Source organism: Phasianus colchicus, chromosome 8 (genome assembly GCF_987193195.1).
Source record: "Phasianus colchicus chromosome 8, bPhaCol1.hap1.1, whole genome shotgun sequence".
In the NCBI taxonomy this organism is placed as follows: domain Eukaryota; kingdom Metazoa; phylum Chordata; class Aves; order Galliformes; family Phasianidae; genus Phasianus; species Phasianus colchicus.
The window spans coordinates 11,133,775-11,150,370 of record NC_143443.1 but is presented as its reverse complement, the minus strand read 5'-3'; the positions used below and the strand labels follow the sequence as shown (position 1 = coordinate 11,150,370).

General features: G+C 39.1%; 1 protein-coding gene across 1 annotated transcript; it reads left to right on the top strand.

Annotated features, from left to right (window-relative positions):
* The first annotated feature begins 1,183 nt into the window (after positions 1 to 1,183).
* DNA2 (DNA replication helicase/nuclease 2) lies at positions 1,184 to 16,574 on the top strand. Its single transcript, XM_090144864.1, has 21 exons — positions 1,184 to 1,276; positions 1,494 to 1,663; positions 2,000 to 2,183; positions 3,628 to 3,773; positions 4,143 to 4,268; positions 4,742 to 4,961; positions 5,476 to 5,593; positions 5,908 to 6,073; positions 6,876 to 7,070; positions 8,374 to 8,604; positions 8,996 to 9,112; positions 9,204 to 9,313; positions 10,536 to 10,645; positions 11,656 to 11,880; positions 12,376 to 12,569; positions 12,673 to 12,762; positions 12,864 to 13,056; positions 13,520 to 13,609; positions 14,458 to 14,640; positions 14,777 to 14,925; positions 15,515 to 16,574. The coding sequence occupies exons 2-21, from the start codon at positions 1,497 to 1,499 to the stop codon at positions 15,567 to 15,569; spliced, it is 3,069 nt and encodes a 1,022-aa protein (XP_090000990.1). The 5' UTR covers positions 1,184 to 1,276; positions 1,494 to 1,496; the 3' UTR covers positions 15,570 to 16,574.
* The last annotated feature ends 22 nt before the right edge of the window (positions 16,575 to 16,596 follow it).

Here is a 16,596-nt window from a genome sequence, read left to right as displayed (position 1 = left end):
TCAGATACCCTTAGATATAGAAGTGGAAGAGGAAGCCTTTCCATTTCAGAACTCCTTCAGGTCAGAATCTCTTATCCATACTATGTCCTGAAAATCTCAGATGATGGTTTGTTTCCAGTTATTAAACACTGTCTTTAAAATAAAGTTCAATTCCTTATCCTTACAATGGAAATTTCTGCTTGCTGTATCGGAGGCATTTATTTATGTATTACCTATATAGTTTGCAGTTACTTCACAGAAAAACTTGTATTTGAATCTTCTTTTTAGACTGCTAAATTCCAGTGTCTGTGTTGTTTTGTTTTATTCCCTCTGCACAGGAAATGTAGAGATAGAGCCTGCAGAATGCAAGGTTATCACATGTACAAAGTAAAACGCTCCTGTGCATTAATCTGTTTTATTATTGTACTAACTTGTGTGCTTGTGTGTTTAACAGAGCAGACAGAATATTAGCAGTTCTGCAAGGGAAAGCTATATAAACATAGGCTATGCATACTTGAGTGTTACCCCTAAGAAAAGGGGCTCACTTAAGTGCCATCTTACCCTTGAAACGTCCAACTGGGTCCTCCTGCTGGGTGCCGGACCCCTGGCCACGTTGTCTTCCCAGGGCTGGAGCATGGGGACACGGTTTCCCAGTGTCTGGCTGCATTAGGGAACAAGGCCAAACTCCAATTACTTCACTGTTCTTTTTCCTGGTATTTTAAGTGCATACCGATATATCGAGAGTAGACTGAATACCTGCGTTCTTTAGTCCTAGCTCGACGTGACAGTTTCCCGAAGTAGTGCTCTTGTGACCAGAAAGAAGCAAAGGGGGCAAACGTGCACCTCTGAGACTGCTGCATCACCTCAGAGAACTGCTGCTTGGCTGACCGGCTCGTGTTTGTCATAAGGAAAGCTCAAATCCTGGGCTGAGGTTCACCCACAAACATTTGAGAGAGAAAAGCACCTTTAACTCTACTTTTTCCCGCCGCCCCGTTATGAGGAGCGCTGACCGACAGACGAGCCGCAGCCGCACGGACAGTGACCGTTAAGCTTCCTCACAGCGCGGGCCGCCCGCACATCTTCTGCTTTTCATCCCGCGCGCGGGAAGCTCGCGCCGCCCTCCGGCAACTGCCATTGGTTGCTCTGCCTTCCGTCCCCACCAATGCTCGAGCTGGGGGTGGAGTCTCCGGGCAGGCGAGGGAGGCGGGCTGTGCTGCGCCTGCGCGTGAGTGGAGGTCGGTGAGGCGCAGCGCGGCGCGGGGGTTTCGGTTGAGCTGCGCTGTGCTGCGGGGCCGAGGTGAGGCGACGCTGGCTGCTGTGCGGCGGAGGGACTGCTGTGCTGGGCGGCGGGAGGGAGAAGGGGAAGGCCTGCGTGCAGTTTAACAAGCACGCTGTAGTCGTCTGTTTATCCGCGCTGACACGCGTTCTAGCAGTGGTGGTGGCGGCTTTGTGCCGCTCTGTTTCCTCGTCAAGCACCGCGGTGGTTTTAACAGCGTTAACTGCGCTTTCAGAAGACGATGACCGACCCCTGTAACGCGGCGCTCAGAAGCGGGCTGAACAACAGGTACCGCGTGTTGGAGGTCCGCCTGGTGCGGGGGGAGGGGCGCGACCCTGAGAAGCACCTGGCGGTCAGCGCTTCCACTTCGCCGCGGGATGCGGAGCTGTGCGTCCTTCAGGACAGCTGGTGAGCGGTGCTTTGAGATTCTGCTGAGCTTCTGAAGCAGTTTAAGCCCTGAAATAAGAGGAGATCGCATAAGGATCAAGTATAGTATGCCGGTATAAAATACATCAGTTCTGAAATGGCTGGAAGGATGAATCTGTAATAACGAATCTGGAATGACTTGGTGTCATCGGGATTTCTCTTAACGTGGGTTTGATCCGTGACCTGGTGCTCACAACTAAAGTTTTATCAGTAAAAAGCTCATAGAAACCTTAGGTTTTGAAGTACGTTGAATCTGTTCACTTCTTTCAAGTGGTATCCTGTGCTTGCAAATTGTTGATGAAATGTCTTGCTTTACAGGGAGTCTGTTCCAGTTGTTCCAGGAGACATTGTTCATTTAGAAGGGGACTGTAGCTCTGGTACCTGGATAATAAGCGAGCAGTCTGGATATCTCATTCTTTACCCAGATTTGCTGCTCTCTGGCACTACGATAGCCAGTAGCATTCGATGTATGAGAAAAGCGGTGCTGAGCGAAAGGTTTAGGGTAAGTGTTAAAACATCCGATGTTGTAGCATTAATGGGTTAATGTTTCAGCTGAGGATGGTGGCTTAGCTCAATACTAAAACTGTTCCAGATGTGATATTGTAAAACGTCAGTAGCTAGTCACAGTGTTTACAAAAAAAGAGCATTTCAGAAGGAAAACTTTCTGTTTCGACTACTTTTTTTTCTTCTTCTCTTGTTTTGTTTGTTTGTTTGTTTCAGAATTTCGGTTGAAATTATTCTGTATCCCTAATACAGAAAATAGGGACAAAAATATTCTTCTCACTCTAATTTTCTGGCAACTTCTTTTATACTCTTTTTGTTCCTAGCCGTGTTTTCTTGTGCGTAAGAAGTTTTTGCTAGATGTGCACCTCTTGTTGGCTATATGAAAATGTAATCTCATTTGGCTAGTAAAAAGCTTCTGAAACATCAGCCATTTTGGCAAAGGTTTTTCTGGTACCTCATGAGAAGCATGTGTTACTCCAGATCTAGCTACTGTATACCTTTACTGTAGTCAGGGTTGGTGTGGGCTAATTCTGGAATCTGTATCCAACTGTGCTGGAACTCAAAGTGAGAAAAGGGTTCTTGTGGTTGTCCTTGCTGATATGTGAGTGGCAGAGAAGCAATGGCTGCCAGTTCCAGCTGAGAAAAGCTAGACATGAGGAGAATGTAAATCCAGATGGGCAAGGGAAATAGTAAACAGGCTGGCTGGGGAACTGTGGCTAGAGCAAGAAATCAAAGTGCAGGACATTCAGACTGAAAAGAGATGTCAACAGGAGGCTTTCATTAGAGGAGTAATGGGAATAGCTTAATTGTTGGGATGGGACAACACAAAGGGTCCTGACTCTGATAACACCTCTCTTGAGCTGTGTTCAGGTCCCACATCGCCAGTTCTGTGAAAGATACCATTAACTTCCAAACAAACTGATAAGCTTTCCAGCTGTTTGGTAGGGGCTTATGCAGAAGTCATAATTTATCCATTCCTGTCACTGAGCTAGGTGGGTTTCTGAGCCACTCTGATGTTGGAGTAATTTTATATGAATTCATAAAATGCAGGAAATTGCTTCAAATATGGATAATGTGAACATAGTATTTCTAGGATAGTAAAGATTATTGCATTAGGAAATGCTGCTGTTAATGCTGTTCACAAAGAAAATGTGCTTAAAATACACTTTAAAATGTGAATTTATTCCTTGTTTAATTGCTTAGGGATTGCATCCTAATAGTGGATTTGGAATAAAAATGGGAGATAAAGCAATAGGAGCGACTCTCTGCAGTTTGTCTGTATTTGCAGTCAATTAATAAGTGAGATGAAAGATCTAATGATTTTGCTATTACAACAATTGGGATGTGTCACATGCAACAAATAAGCCCAGAAATTCTGTGGAAAATTTGCATGAAGTGAATATGAATCTTAAACTTTTTGTACTGTATAACTTGTGTTGCAGGGCTCTGAGTGTGGTTCACGGCAAACACTCATTGGTACAATTCTTCATGAAATTTTCCAGCAATCCATAACAAATAACTTGTCACCTGAAAAAGTAGAGGAACTAGCAAATAAAATTGTTTATGGGCAAAAGTATCTCAAAGAAATGTAAGTACATTGCAAGTATCTGTTTTTATGTTTAGAAGATTAGATGCTTTAACAAATGGTTACTGTATTAGGGGAGCATCTTACCAAACAATCTTAATGAGATTTTGGTATCTCTTATATTTCCCTGTTCTATAATGTAATTTAATATGCCTGCCCTGCCAGAGTTGAATGGGAAATGTAGTTTATTTCTCTTAATGGGTGCTCCAACTGTAGTTTTGTGAATCAATTGGGTGATGTGAATGTATTGCTATCTGTGTTTTAAAGATGGTTCTTTAAACTTGACAATTATTTCCATGAATGTGAAGTACTTTGGTACCAAAGGTGAAGCTAATTTTGCTATTGCACTAATGTAAATGGCTTATTTTGTAGGTATCACTTAAAGCTGAAACAAACAGAGGTAATGCAGGAGATAGAAGAATATTTGCCTTCATTTTTTAAGTGGACAGAAGAGTTCATGCACAATCCAGCTAACCAAAATAAAATGCAACTGAAACTGTAAGAATCCAAAATTAGGAATTATCCTAATTTGTACATCTTGTCTGGGACACTTTCAATTTTATTTTTTTTTAGAAGGGTGCTTTTTATACAAATCTCTTAACTGACATGGAGCAATTCATTGCCTTGATACCTAAATAGCTAATATTGAGCTCCATATTTAGTTACGATTATGAGTAGTGGGAAAGACATTAATAATGATTATTATAAGGCTAAGGGAGGACTGACATAAAAATCACAGAGATGTTAAAATCTTTGTAAACAATGTGGTAGAGAGTAGATGCTTAGTACTTAAGCATCCTTGTTCTTTTAATCAGCTGGCTAAGCTAGAAAATGCTAAAAGACTAAAATCTGGAATATTAAACTATTATTCAAATGTAATAGTTTGTCAGTGCATGCATACTGCAATGTGTTTTAATCTTGAAATATTGAGGAAAATCATTAACTTCCCCCTTCCTTTGGTTTCTTCCTAGGCCAAGTGAAGACAAAACAGGAGATTGCTCTTCTAAGGTGGAAATTGTGGATATCTTAGACATTGAAGAGAACATTTGGTCTCCCAGGTTTGGATTGAAGGGAAAGATTGATGTTACAGCCAGGGTGAAAATTCATCGTCAGTGTGGCATACAGTCCAGGATAATGCCATTAGAGCTCAAATCTGGCAAGGAATCAAACTCCATAGAGCACAGGAGTCAGGTACAAAAAAAAGTGTAATTTGATTATTGGTGGCTATAAGCAACCTGTCATATTAGGATGATTGACTTCAAGAATATGAAACATTTGGTTTGTATGTGGTGTAATCTGGATTTATGGATAACCAACCCTGGCATGCTTAAAGCTGATGATTTAAAAATTAACTGAGGTGTGGGATGTATGCTTATTTAAGTCTTTCAAACACCTTTATGGCTTTTATCTTGAAAAACTGTTGATTAGTCTCTTCTTACTACGCATTTGAGTATTAGCTCGAGGCAGAGAGCTTGGAAAACTATAATTGTGCATCTTGACAGATAGCTGGTCTGAGTGAGGGGTAGTTGTGTATAAGCTTTTGTTAAGGAAGATGCCTTTTAATGCAAATGCTTGGTTAGGTGTTTATTAGTTATGCTTTCAAAATTATCTGTAATAGTAATGGCTACATAAATCATGTTAAGAAGCTGTATTTAGTATTTTTATATATATGACATGCAGTACGTTTTATATAAAATGTTTGCAGGTTATCCTGTACACATTGTTGAATTTAGAAAGGAGAATGGATCCTGAAGCTGGTTTTCTTCTTTATCTTAAAACTGGTACTATGTATCCTGTTACTGGAACTCGCATGGATAGAAGAGGTGACGTTGTCCCCCTGCCCTGGAAACCTACTTAATTAGTTTAATTATAATGAAGCATTTCAGAAATAGTTGAGCAAGTAGGATTTTCTCTTGTGAACCAAGTTATACTTGGTTGTATCATTTGTCATAATTTTATTTATTCTATTAAGTTGATGTTCAAAACTTAAATATGTTTTATTAATACTACATTAGGACTTTGCTATATGAGTATCTACTTCTTAGCTGACTTAAGTGTGATGCCTGGTTTCTTTTGGATTAAGAATGATTAAAAGTTACACTTAAAATATCAGCTTAGATTGTTCTTTTTTTGACAGAATTAATAAAGCTAAGAAACCAGGTGGCCTTCTACTTAATGCACAGTACATATAAATCTGCTGTGGGAAGACAGCAGTCACAGCTTGCTGCTTTGCCTCCTGTAATTGATGACAGTCAAGCCTGTAAATACTGTTCCCAAATACACAATTGTTTTCTATATAGCAGGTAAGAAAAAAATCCCATAACCCTAGTTTGATTCTTGTTTTTTAAAGTAGAATAATTTCAGCCTTTCATACTGTTATTTGACCTTTGTGATTTGATGGCTTATTATTTCTTTATTACAACTCCTGCACTCCAAAACAACACTGTATAAATTCCAACATAACTCTTACATTCTCTTTGATCTGCCCGTTTGTTTTTTCAAGAATGAAATTTTGAGGGAACTGGCCTTATGCACAAGTGTAATATGATTTATGAAACAATTACTAAATCATTGTAACATTCAGCTATTGCGGCATTACGTTATTCCTAATTTACCAGCTGTTTTAACAACTTTTGAACTAACTTCTTTTCACTTTGTTTGCATTTTTATATGCATGATTATGTATAAATGCCTATTGATGCTTAGTTTCAAGGTAAGTTGACTTGAAGGCTGCTTTTGTATTAACTGTTAAATCCCATTTGCTTAAATAAGTATCACCATAGTATTCATAACTTACTAAAAAAGAAATAGAAGATGAAATGCTTAAATTGCAGAACTATTCTTGGGATGTTTTCAATTGGTCTTCTACTTATTTTCCCTAATTTAAAATCCTACAGATGATGTGAAGTTATTAAATGAGATTGTAGGAACAAAGGACATGTAATCAACTTTATTTCAGTGATGATAAATTAAATGCTATATTTTTCAGTGTTTCAGTATAAACTTAAATTTGTCTCATTACAAAAATGACAAAAGTCATTACTAATTGACTTACAGAAAATGTGGTGGAAGTTGATTCTTTCCTGTGCTTGCTTCTACTCCTAGAGCTGTAGAAGAAAGGATGGCTGGTGTGTCTTTTCCTCCTGCTATGATACCCATTATTGAAAAAGAGACACAGCACCTGAAACCTTCCCATTTAGAGTATTTCAGTCTGTGGTATCTGATGTTAACCTTGGAGATGCAAAGTGGAGACAGTAAAAAGGGGTATAAAAATATATGGATGATGCCTTCTTTGGAAAGGTAAGATGAATTTCTAACCTGGTACAAATGAGTGCTTGGAAGTGAGGCATTGTCAACTTGTTTTCCCCACAAGGGAACCTAGATGTTTTCTACTACTTGTAGAAGTAATCAGATGTACTTCTTGTAAGGTAGAGTTTGAGATGTGAGCTGATGAAGTCATTAGCTTGCTACATTTATAGGTTATATATTTTTGATATATGTTTTTCTGTTGTTGCTATTAACTTACTGCTTCCTGTGCATGACTTAATTGCAGTCTCAGCCTTCAGAAGTAGAAATTGTATCATTTTGTTTCGGTTCCTGAGGGCTGACACTGGATGTTGGCTGTGAGTCCAGCTCACTGCACTGGTTTTCTGAGGGTTTTATTGACAAATAATGATGTATTTTGGGCTCTGCTCCTATGGTTGCCTGAGAATGCGGATAAACACTAAGGGCTCTTGATGGCTCAATTACATTCTGTCTTACATCCCTGGACGTAGTAGCTATGCAAAAAATAATGGGTGGTTTGTGGGCCTGTCATGGAGTTAACTAGATCAATCTATGCCTGTGACAGGGGGCAGTAGGACCCTGCCCTTCACCCCCCCCCCCCGGCTCCGCAAAATGGGAAGGAAGGGAGGGAAAAAAAAAACAGCGGCAACAATCTATGGAGGAAAACTTATTTTACTAACTATGATATCGGAATGCAAGATAACACAATATAATACAATCTAATTGAAATTGAGACTAATAAATCAAATAAGGTAGGAGAGAGAGTGTTCCTGAAACCGAGTCAAACCTGAAAAGCTTGGAACGGCTAGGAAAGCACCTCCAGCACCCACTGCCAGGCAGTAACAGACCGCCCCACCCAGAAGGGTCAGATCCCATGACTTCTGTAATGTCTAGGGATAGGTACCTGGAAGTGGAGCATTAACACTTTAACTCCCCGTGTGCTACATGATGTTATGATGCGGAATACTGAAAACCAAAAAACGTAAAACCATGACAAGGCCCATTTAAATGAGATTGTTTATGTGTTGTTTTAGGTGAAACAAGCAATTTATTAAGCAAATATCAAACATTTTAGTGAAGTGTATCCATATGTTTCAGTGCTCAGTTTTTAACAAAGTTATCTATAATTTTATTATAGGTATCAGTCTTTTCTTGAAGCAAGTATAAGGTGTTTATATATCTTGACAATTCTTTTCTGGTCAGAGTGGCTATTGAAAACTGACTAAATTCTTTATTTCTCGCTTCCTTATATAAAATATTTGTCTTACTGAGGGGATCTTATATTATAAAATTAAATTTTTTTGCAATGTCTTCACAGAGAGAAAGCTGGAGACTGTGTTGGAAACATGATCAGAATTGATCAAGTTCAGGAAGTTTCCGAAGGACAATATTTGCATTCTTTCCAACGTAGAAATGGTGTTGTACCTGGAGCAAACCTATTGGTTGGTGATAGAGTCGTTGTGAGTGGAGAAGAAAATGGTTTGCTTGGCTTGGCTACTGGCTATGTGAGAGAAATCAGTGCAACAAAAATCTCCTGTTTGTTGGGCAGGTAATAGAACAAAAGGAAAAACATCTGCTTGACAGCACTGTGATTCGGGCTTCAAGAAAGGCACTCCCAGGCCTCAAAAAAGCTCTGAAATGGTCTGACTCTTCTTGCTTGGCTCGGGGAAGGATTTTACAAAAATCCTGCATCCTGACTGAAGGTGGCAGATCAGTATCCCTATGCCTAGGTATTTGCCTATGTTGACTGATTAAAAAAAATACCTGCAAACTGTATCTCCAACATAAGTTTCTATGGATACTTTCGTTGTTTTTGTTACTAGTAACTTTGATTATTCAGACTACGCTGCCTTGAAACGTGCCCTTATTAATGAGACTTTAATCATCAACTTACTGCTTGTAAACAGAATTAATCTGTGCGTGTTACTGTCATCCTTCAGGAATTTATCAAAGCTCCCCGAGAATACCACTTTTAGGTTGGATCATGAAGAAGGAGACTGTGGTATAGGAGTTCCCTTTGAAAACCTCTCTAAACTAATGAAAGATTCCCCAGTCAGGTATGAAGAATCAAATTAATTTCACACTTTGAGAAAATACCTAAAAATACTCAATGACAAACTCGTGATTCTTGTATTTTTGCATTCATAGTGAAAAGCTCCGCAACCTGATAATTGACTTCCACAAACCTCGTTTTATTCAGCATTTGAGCTCAGTCCTTCCTCCAGAAGCAAAGGAAGCTGTTGCAAGTATTTTAAAGGGTATTAAGTCTTTGTTTTTTTCCTCCTGAAGCCTTATGATTAATGGCATATTTTTATTGCCGAAGCATTTATCACACTTAATACAAGTTCTCTTTTTCTACAACACGGTCTAGTAGCAGTTCTTTGTTTAAAAATAAGTTCTGGCCTTATGTGTCTTTCTCTGATTAAATCAGTCGAGCTACTTGAAAGACTTGACTAGATGTCTGCTTAGAATTTTGTTATAATAGTTCCTGTAGCATGCAGTTTTAGTGTTCTCTAATTGTTACAAAATTGGGAACAAGGAAGACTTGGGATAGAGAAAGTGGACTTTGAGGGAGTGGGAGGAAGGAGATGGGCTTTGATGTAAACATTCACTTCTATAGGCACTTTTATTTACTAGTTGACTACTCTCTACTCTGTAATATATGAAGCTTTGTGGCACTTCTGTTTTGTTTTGATTTTTTTTTTTAACAGAGTATGTGATAGTGTCATAGTCAGTGAAAATACTCATTACTGCTGACAGAAATGCCTTTGAAAACAGAAATTTAACTCAATTGTCTTAAAGCAAATAAGTTGTTATAAAAACTTTCTGAAAACTAAAAGATGCAGCTTATTGCTTTGAGGTCTGCTTCAAATAAGAATTTTGCCCAGCCTTCTAGCAAACCACTGAAAGGGGAAGGAAATGAGAGGAAGGTGTATATACTAGAACTGAAGAATGATGGATTAACAAATACTGGAAGACAGGGAGTAACAGTTCCTTCCCATACTTGCAAACAAAACCTGGCTTTCAGTAAGACACCAATAATTCTACATGCACCTTGATTATTTATTTATTTGTTTGTTTTTGCTTGAGCTTTGCCTAATCCAAATAACCAGACTATACTGCTCATCTGCATCAGACTGGGGAAACACAGCTCTGGTTTCTTGTGGTGTTGGTTTTTGTTTTTTTCTAAGCAAGATGATGCTATCTGTGCAATTCACTTTGCATGTTTGAAAATGAAAATGGGTATGATAAAAAGAAAAATGGAAAATAAAATAGCAACGAGATATCATATGGTGGTCATTTAGGCTATCAGAAAAAATAAGCTGCAGGAGTTCACAAAACATCTTCAATGATTTGTTTCTAAGATAGTAGTACAGACCCTGTACTACTTGTCTGCATATTGCAAAGTTGATCATTATTACTCTAGCAAGTGTAATTATGAAGTATGGACATTTTACTGTTATTTTTTTTTCTTTAAAGGTCTGAATAAGCCTCAGAAACAGGCAATGAAACAAGTGTTGCTTTCAAAAGACTACACGCTTATTGTGGGTATGCCTGGAACAGGAAAAACAACTACAATATGTGCTCTGGTAAGATCCTGTGCTTTGATTTTGAAAAGATTCATGAGATTTGGAGAGCGTTAAACACATTTAATGCTTTTCTCAAGTAATTGCCCTAACTTAGTGTACTGCTATTTGCATAATTTCAAAGAAGGAAACTTTTTGTTTTAATTTAAGAACTTTTGTTTGGTAGAACTGAAAATTTGCTCTGTGGAATAGGATTGTCTTTTGCTTCTGTGGGAATATGTGAGAGGGAAGAAATTGAAGTAATACTTAATCACTTTGTGACATTTTAATGATAAAATTTTTTTCCCTAAATGACAAGAAGTCCTCTAGTCTTGAATTGCAGCTCAAAGAAAGGACTCCTTGGGGAAGTCCACAATTTGCCCAATGGGAGCTGTATAAACCCAAGATGCTGAAGCTGTGTGGTCCGGTCACTGACTCTTCTAGTGGGTTTCTCTCCGCAAAAATGGGCTGCAGGAACTTACTGGGTTCAGGCCGTGGGCTGAGTTGTTTCTGAAAGAAGTGACATTTCACACCCAGTTGTTATCTTTCCTGAATGGGTGTTTTGTCTTCTGCCTTCTTTCATTCCCTGCTGCATGAGAACTGGTGGGGCAAGAGGAAGATGAAGAGTGAGAAAGCTGCTGCTGTTACCAGATCAGCTCATTCTACTGAATTTGATGTTAAACTGTCATGGAAAAAATTATTTCCAGAATTGGTCTGCAAGGCTTCTGCATACAGTATTGATATTCTTTGACGCACTGCCTTTTTAATGTAGTTTGCAAGTGTGTGTAGATGTTCTTCTCTTAACTACACGTGATACAGAAGAGTAAGCCTGCTGTTTAGAAGATACATCAGATCTGTTGCTCATATTCCCTTGACAATAGCTCAGTAGCTGATTTGGCTGGGAAGAATTATATTCATGAAGTCGTACTTGCTGTTGGCTCCATCTGAAACTTAGTGTTCCACCCCAGCCTTGGTCACAGTAAGTCTGTCTGCAAGCTAAAAGCATTTTCTTTTTTCTCTTCTCCACTCACTAGGTGAGAATTCTCTCTGCTTGTGGCTTCAGTGTTCTTCTGACTAGTTTTACACACACTGCTGTGGACAATATCCTGCTGAAGCTAGCCAAATTCAAAGTAGGCTTCTTGCGTTTGGGAAGAGCTCAGAAGGTTCATCCAGATATACGGAAATTTACAGAAGAAGAAATTTGCAGGTCCAAATCAATTAAATCTGTAATGGATTTGGAAGAGCTCTACAACAGTCAGGTGAGAGAAGTGTTTCTGCAAGGCCTGCAATGGATATTATGTTAGTACTCTGTTTTTTCAGATGCTGTAGAGCTAGGAACCCATCTCAAGAGTGTGTTGCTGGCAGGAGAAATCTGTGCTGAACCAGGTGCTCAATTCCTGCATTATTGCAATTTCATTACAGCCAAGAATGACTAATTCTAGCAGTCTAAAAGCTGAAAAGCATTTTTTATGTTTACACAAAATAATAATTACATTTCATAATTCCCAAAGAATTGCAGAAACAGGTGGTGGCAACTTCAAAATAAATTAGTTGAAAGAGTGAAATTTCAAGATTGCAAGACTTTAAGAACATAAGGTCAATATGTGTGCAGCGTGAGTGGCACTGATTTCAAGGGCTAAAATTTATTGGTTTTATCTTTAGCTAATTGAAATGTTTTTAATTTTTTTTAACCCGAAAAATGTTCTGTAGAGGGATTGAAGCTTTCTCTTATTAGTGTGTCTCGATTTTTTCAGCCAGTGGTAGCAACAGCCTGCATGGGCATAAATCACCCCATCTTTGTTCAGAAGCAGTTTGATTTCTGTATAGTTGATGAAGCTTCCCAGATAAGCCAGCCCATCTGTCTGGGCCCACTGTTCTGCTCCAAACGGTTTGTGCTGGTAGGGGACCATCAGCAGCTGCCTCCGCTTGTACAGAATTCGGAAGCAAGGTGAGATTTGCTGGACAATTACCAGTAGTCTGAATTCTGGGAGGGCTTTTGCAATATGTTGTGTAGTCTGACATGCTTTTGTGAATTGTTTATTTTGTACTAGAGATCTTGGTATGAGTGAAAGTTTATTTAAAAGGCTGGAGCAAAACCAAAATGCTGTTGTCCAGTTGACTGTGCAATACAGAATGAACAGGTATGCTAAACTTCTTTTTTTTACAGCAGTTCCTTTTTTGTTTTTTTTAAACGTGGGATTGAAATTGCAAGATTTGACACCACTTCTTTCTTCATCCTTAGTAAAATTATGTCACTGAGTAACAAGCTAGTGTATGAAGGCAAACTGGAATGTGGATCAGAGAAGGTGTCAAATGCTACTGCTAATTTGCCAAATCTAAAAATGCTGAAACTGGAGCTTGTAGATGCTTCAAAAGCATGGCTGAAAGAAGTACTTGAGCCAGATAAACCCGTATGTTTTCTGAACACTGAGAAGGTAAAGTTCATTTATCTGTCTCCCATTTAAATTTTTTATATGCTACAAAATCCATCTCAAATGTAGAAGTCCATGTTCAATATAAGATTCATGTATTATAGCAGTCAAGCAAAATGAGAAGAAGCCTCACCACAGAAAGTCTATTTTTATTATATGTATTGTATGAACTGTGAAATCAGATGATTGAGCCTTGACAGTTTCTTGAAGTGTCTTTCTCTTACTAGAAACTTGCAGTTATGAAATGGCTATTACTGGAAACAAGTTTTGTCAAATTGTTTCAACATGCTTTGTAAATGTTCTATTCTGAGGTTAATTTCTGATATAGGTATACTCTGTAAAATTTAGCATTTACCCCTACCTTAAAAAAAAAAAAGTAGTGTAAACACTATGATATGATGAGCTAAGAATTAGAATATTGTGCACTTTCAGAGATGGTCATTATTTTCCATTTATATTTTTTAAGCTCCCAGCACCAGAACACACAGAAAAAGGTGGTGTATGTAATGTGACAGAAGCCAAACTAGTGTTCTTCCTCACGACTTTATTCATTAAGGTATCTTTTACTTGACTTGCTCAAGAGGGACGGTTCTGTAATTGTATATTGCCGTAGAAATTCTGACTACGTGTGTGGGGTTATTCTTGGAGGGATAACTGTGAGGGTAAGTTCATGGTTGGCTTTGTGTCCCTACATAAGGGGCCTGAAGTCTGCATTCAGTTCCCTGTCTCATGCCTGGTTGGAGTTTGGGATGAAAAAAAAGCTGGGTGCTAAATTCCTTAAGAGATGAGGATTGGCTTCCTTGTAAGGGGAGGGGAAGGGATTTACCTTTCTCCCTTATTTCATAGAATCACAGAATTGCACAGGTTGGAAAAGACCTTAAAAGATCATCAAGTCCAATTGCAACCTAACCACACTACCCTAACTCTAACAACCCGCTGCTAAATCATGTCCCTGAGCAGCACATCCAAACAGACTTTAATCGAATTCAGGGATGGTGACTCAACCACCTCCCTGGGAGCCTACTCCAGTGCTTAACAACCCTTTCTGTAAAGAAGGTTTTCCTGATATCCAACCTAAACCTCCCCTAGAGCAACTTGAGGCCATAATCTAGTCAACTTGAGGGGTGCTACAGACTAATGAATAGTTCTGCATGTTTACTTCCCAGTCTGAAGAAGAAAGAAAAATGAGGATTTTGAGAATACCTGTCTATGCTAGGTTAAGACAAAGCTTGGGATCCTGCAGTAATTAATATTTTCCATTGATTTCTTAGTGCAGAGGTGATAGCTTGCAGCACTATTAAAAAAAAAAAATAATCCTGCAGGCTTCTTCAGCTGGGGAAAAAAAAAACAAGAAAAAAAATCAAGCTAACTACAATGACTATTTTCTGTTTTTGCTTCTCTTAGGCTGGCTGTAAGCCTTCAGACATTGGTATTATATCGCCATACAGACATCAGTTGAAAGTAATCACCGATTTGATGGCAAGACTGAAGGAGAGCAGAGTGGAAGTCAACACTATAGACAAGTACCAAGGAAGAGACAAAAGTATCATAATTGTGTCTTTTGTTAGAAACAGTAACGATGAAAATGTGAGTTGTTCATCCTAACTTGACTTCCAGTTTAAGAACTATCCTGAACCTTAAATTTAGATACATTTTGAAAATTATCTACATCCAATTCTGCAACTTACATAGGAAAAATAAAAGCAGATTGTTTATTTATCAGCTTGGTGCCCTCCTGAAGGATTGGAGACGACTTAATGTTGCTATCACGAGAGCCAAGCACAAACTCATCATGGTGGGCTGCGTTCCATCGCTCCGCCGCTACCCTCCTTTGGAGAAGCTGCTCTGCCATCTACAGTCTGAGGCAATGATATCCTTTTCCAACACTGTTTTGTGAAAGGGGAAAGGTAAGACTCCCTTGGATAGGAGGTAAGAATGGGAAGACCTTTGATCATTTAGATTGTTTGCAATGGTAATTGTCAGCACAGTATAATATGTGCCAGAAGTAGACTTTGATGACAAGCTAATAGGCAGATCTAGGACTTCCATTCTGTCTTGAAAAGTAGAAATAAAACTCCATGGTGATCTGCAAATCAACTTTGACATAGCTTTTAATTTTAAATTTGATGACTAGATTTTTAATGCTTTTGCTTTTTCCTGGTCATCTTAAGTTTTGGGGCATCTTCATGTCAGTGTGATTATTCTTTTGGGAGAACCATTTAAGTAGCTACTGAGAGAATGCTTCAGGATGAAGGTTCCTAGATTGGAAAACTTGTGACCTGTTTATCTTTTTCTTCATTCTCTCTGGCACTGTATCAAGTTTGTTCTTGTTTCAGCTCCTTACATCTCCTATTTAAATAGGAAAGTTAGATGTTTTCTTTACAGATGACACCAGTACATATTCGTACACACTCTTTTTGTTTCTAGAATGCTTAAGAGCTACTTCCTTAACTTCCTACATCTTCAATCTTCCAGCAGGGGCTCATGAAAGTATCCACCAATGTAACATTTTATGAGTGTGAAGACTGAGTGTTTTACAAGACATTTCTTGTGTATTTTCTTCTGGTGCTGCTGAATGTAAATTATTGCTTAGTGGAATGTGAGTGCTGACATGCACAGTTCAATCTGAATGAAGCCAGAACTGCAATTACTTTCAATGATTTTAAATGTTTCCTCCAGTAAAAGTAATGATAGACATTTCTTTAATAAACTTGATTGTTGAGTTGGTCCTCTTAAAACTAGGGGATGTGTAACAAACCAGGAATGTGAAGTATTTCGTTCCTTCAGGTCCTGTTTTAGCTGTTTCTATGCTCGTTTTTTCTCGTGGTAAACACTTTTCTGCTTATATGAATGGGGGGATATCTGAGAAGGAGGGCTGTGCAGAGCTCAGTGCTGTACTGAGTCACAGTTCTCTGCACCCAGTTTGATTTTACACATTAAAATGTAGGTCACATCTACTAACCCTATTTATTAACATTCCTAATTAAAATGCTGTCTTGTGTGGTTTGGGGAAAAAAGCCTCATGGTCTTTGATTTTTAAGTACAGAATGTTTTAATATTTGTATACATAGTGTAATGAATCTCTCAACTGAAGTTGCCTTGCTCATTTGTGTAATCCCTTGGTTTTTCCATGCATGTGGGACAAGGGTGATGCTGATGCACTGCATGCCCTTTTCCGAGCAGCTCGAGGGCAAGAAAGGAACCGGCCCAGCTCTCCCTGGCTGCAGCTCTGCCTGGGGCCGGGAGTTGTTTCAATCCCATAAACGAGGAACGAAGTGATTCACGTTCCTGTGCCCCGTGTCACTTTTGAAACAGAGCTCTCTCATGCAGGCAGCGTCCGTGATGCCAGGTTTTGAGCACCGCCTCCGTGCTCTACTCTTTCCTGGGCTAATTCTAAAAGTAAAAACGATCATAACCAGAACAGCGCATTTCCGAGCTGAAGCGCCGCTCCTCCCTTTCCCCAGCAGCGGACTCACTCGCTGCCGGAGCCGGGGCTCGCTAACATCACGCGCAGCCCGTACTATCGCGATAACTGCGAGCTGC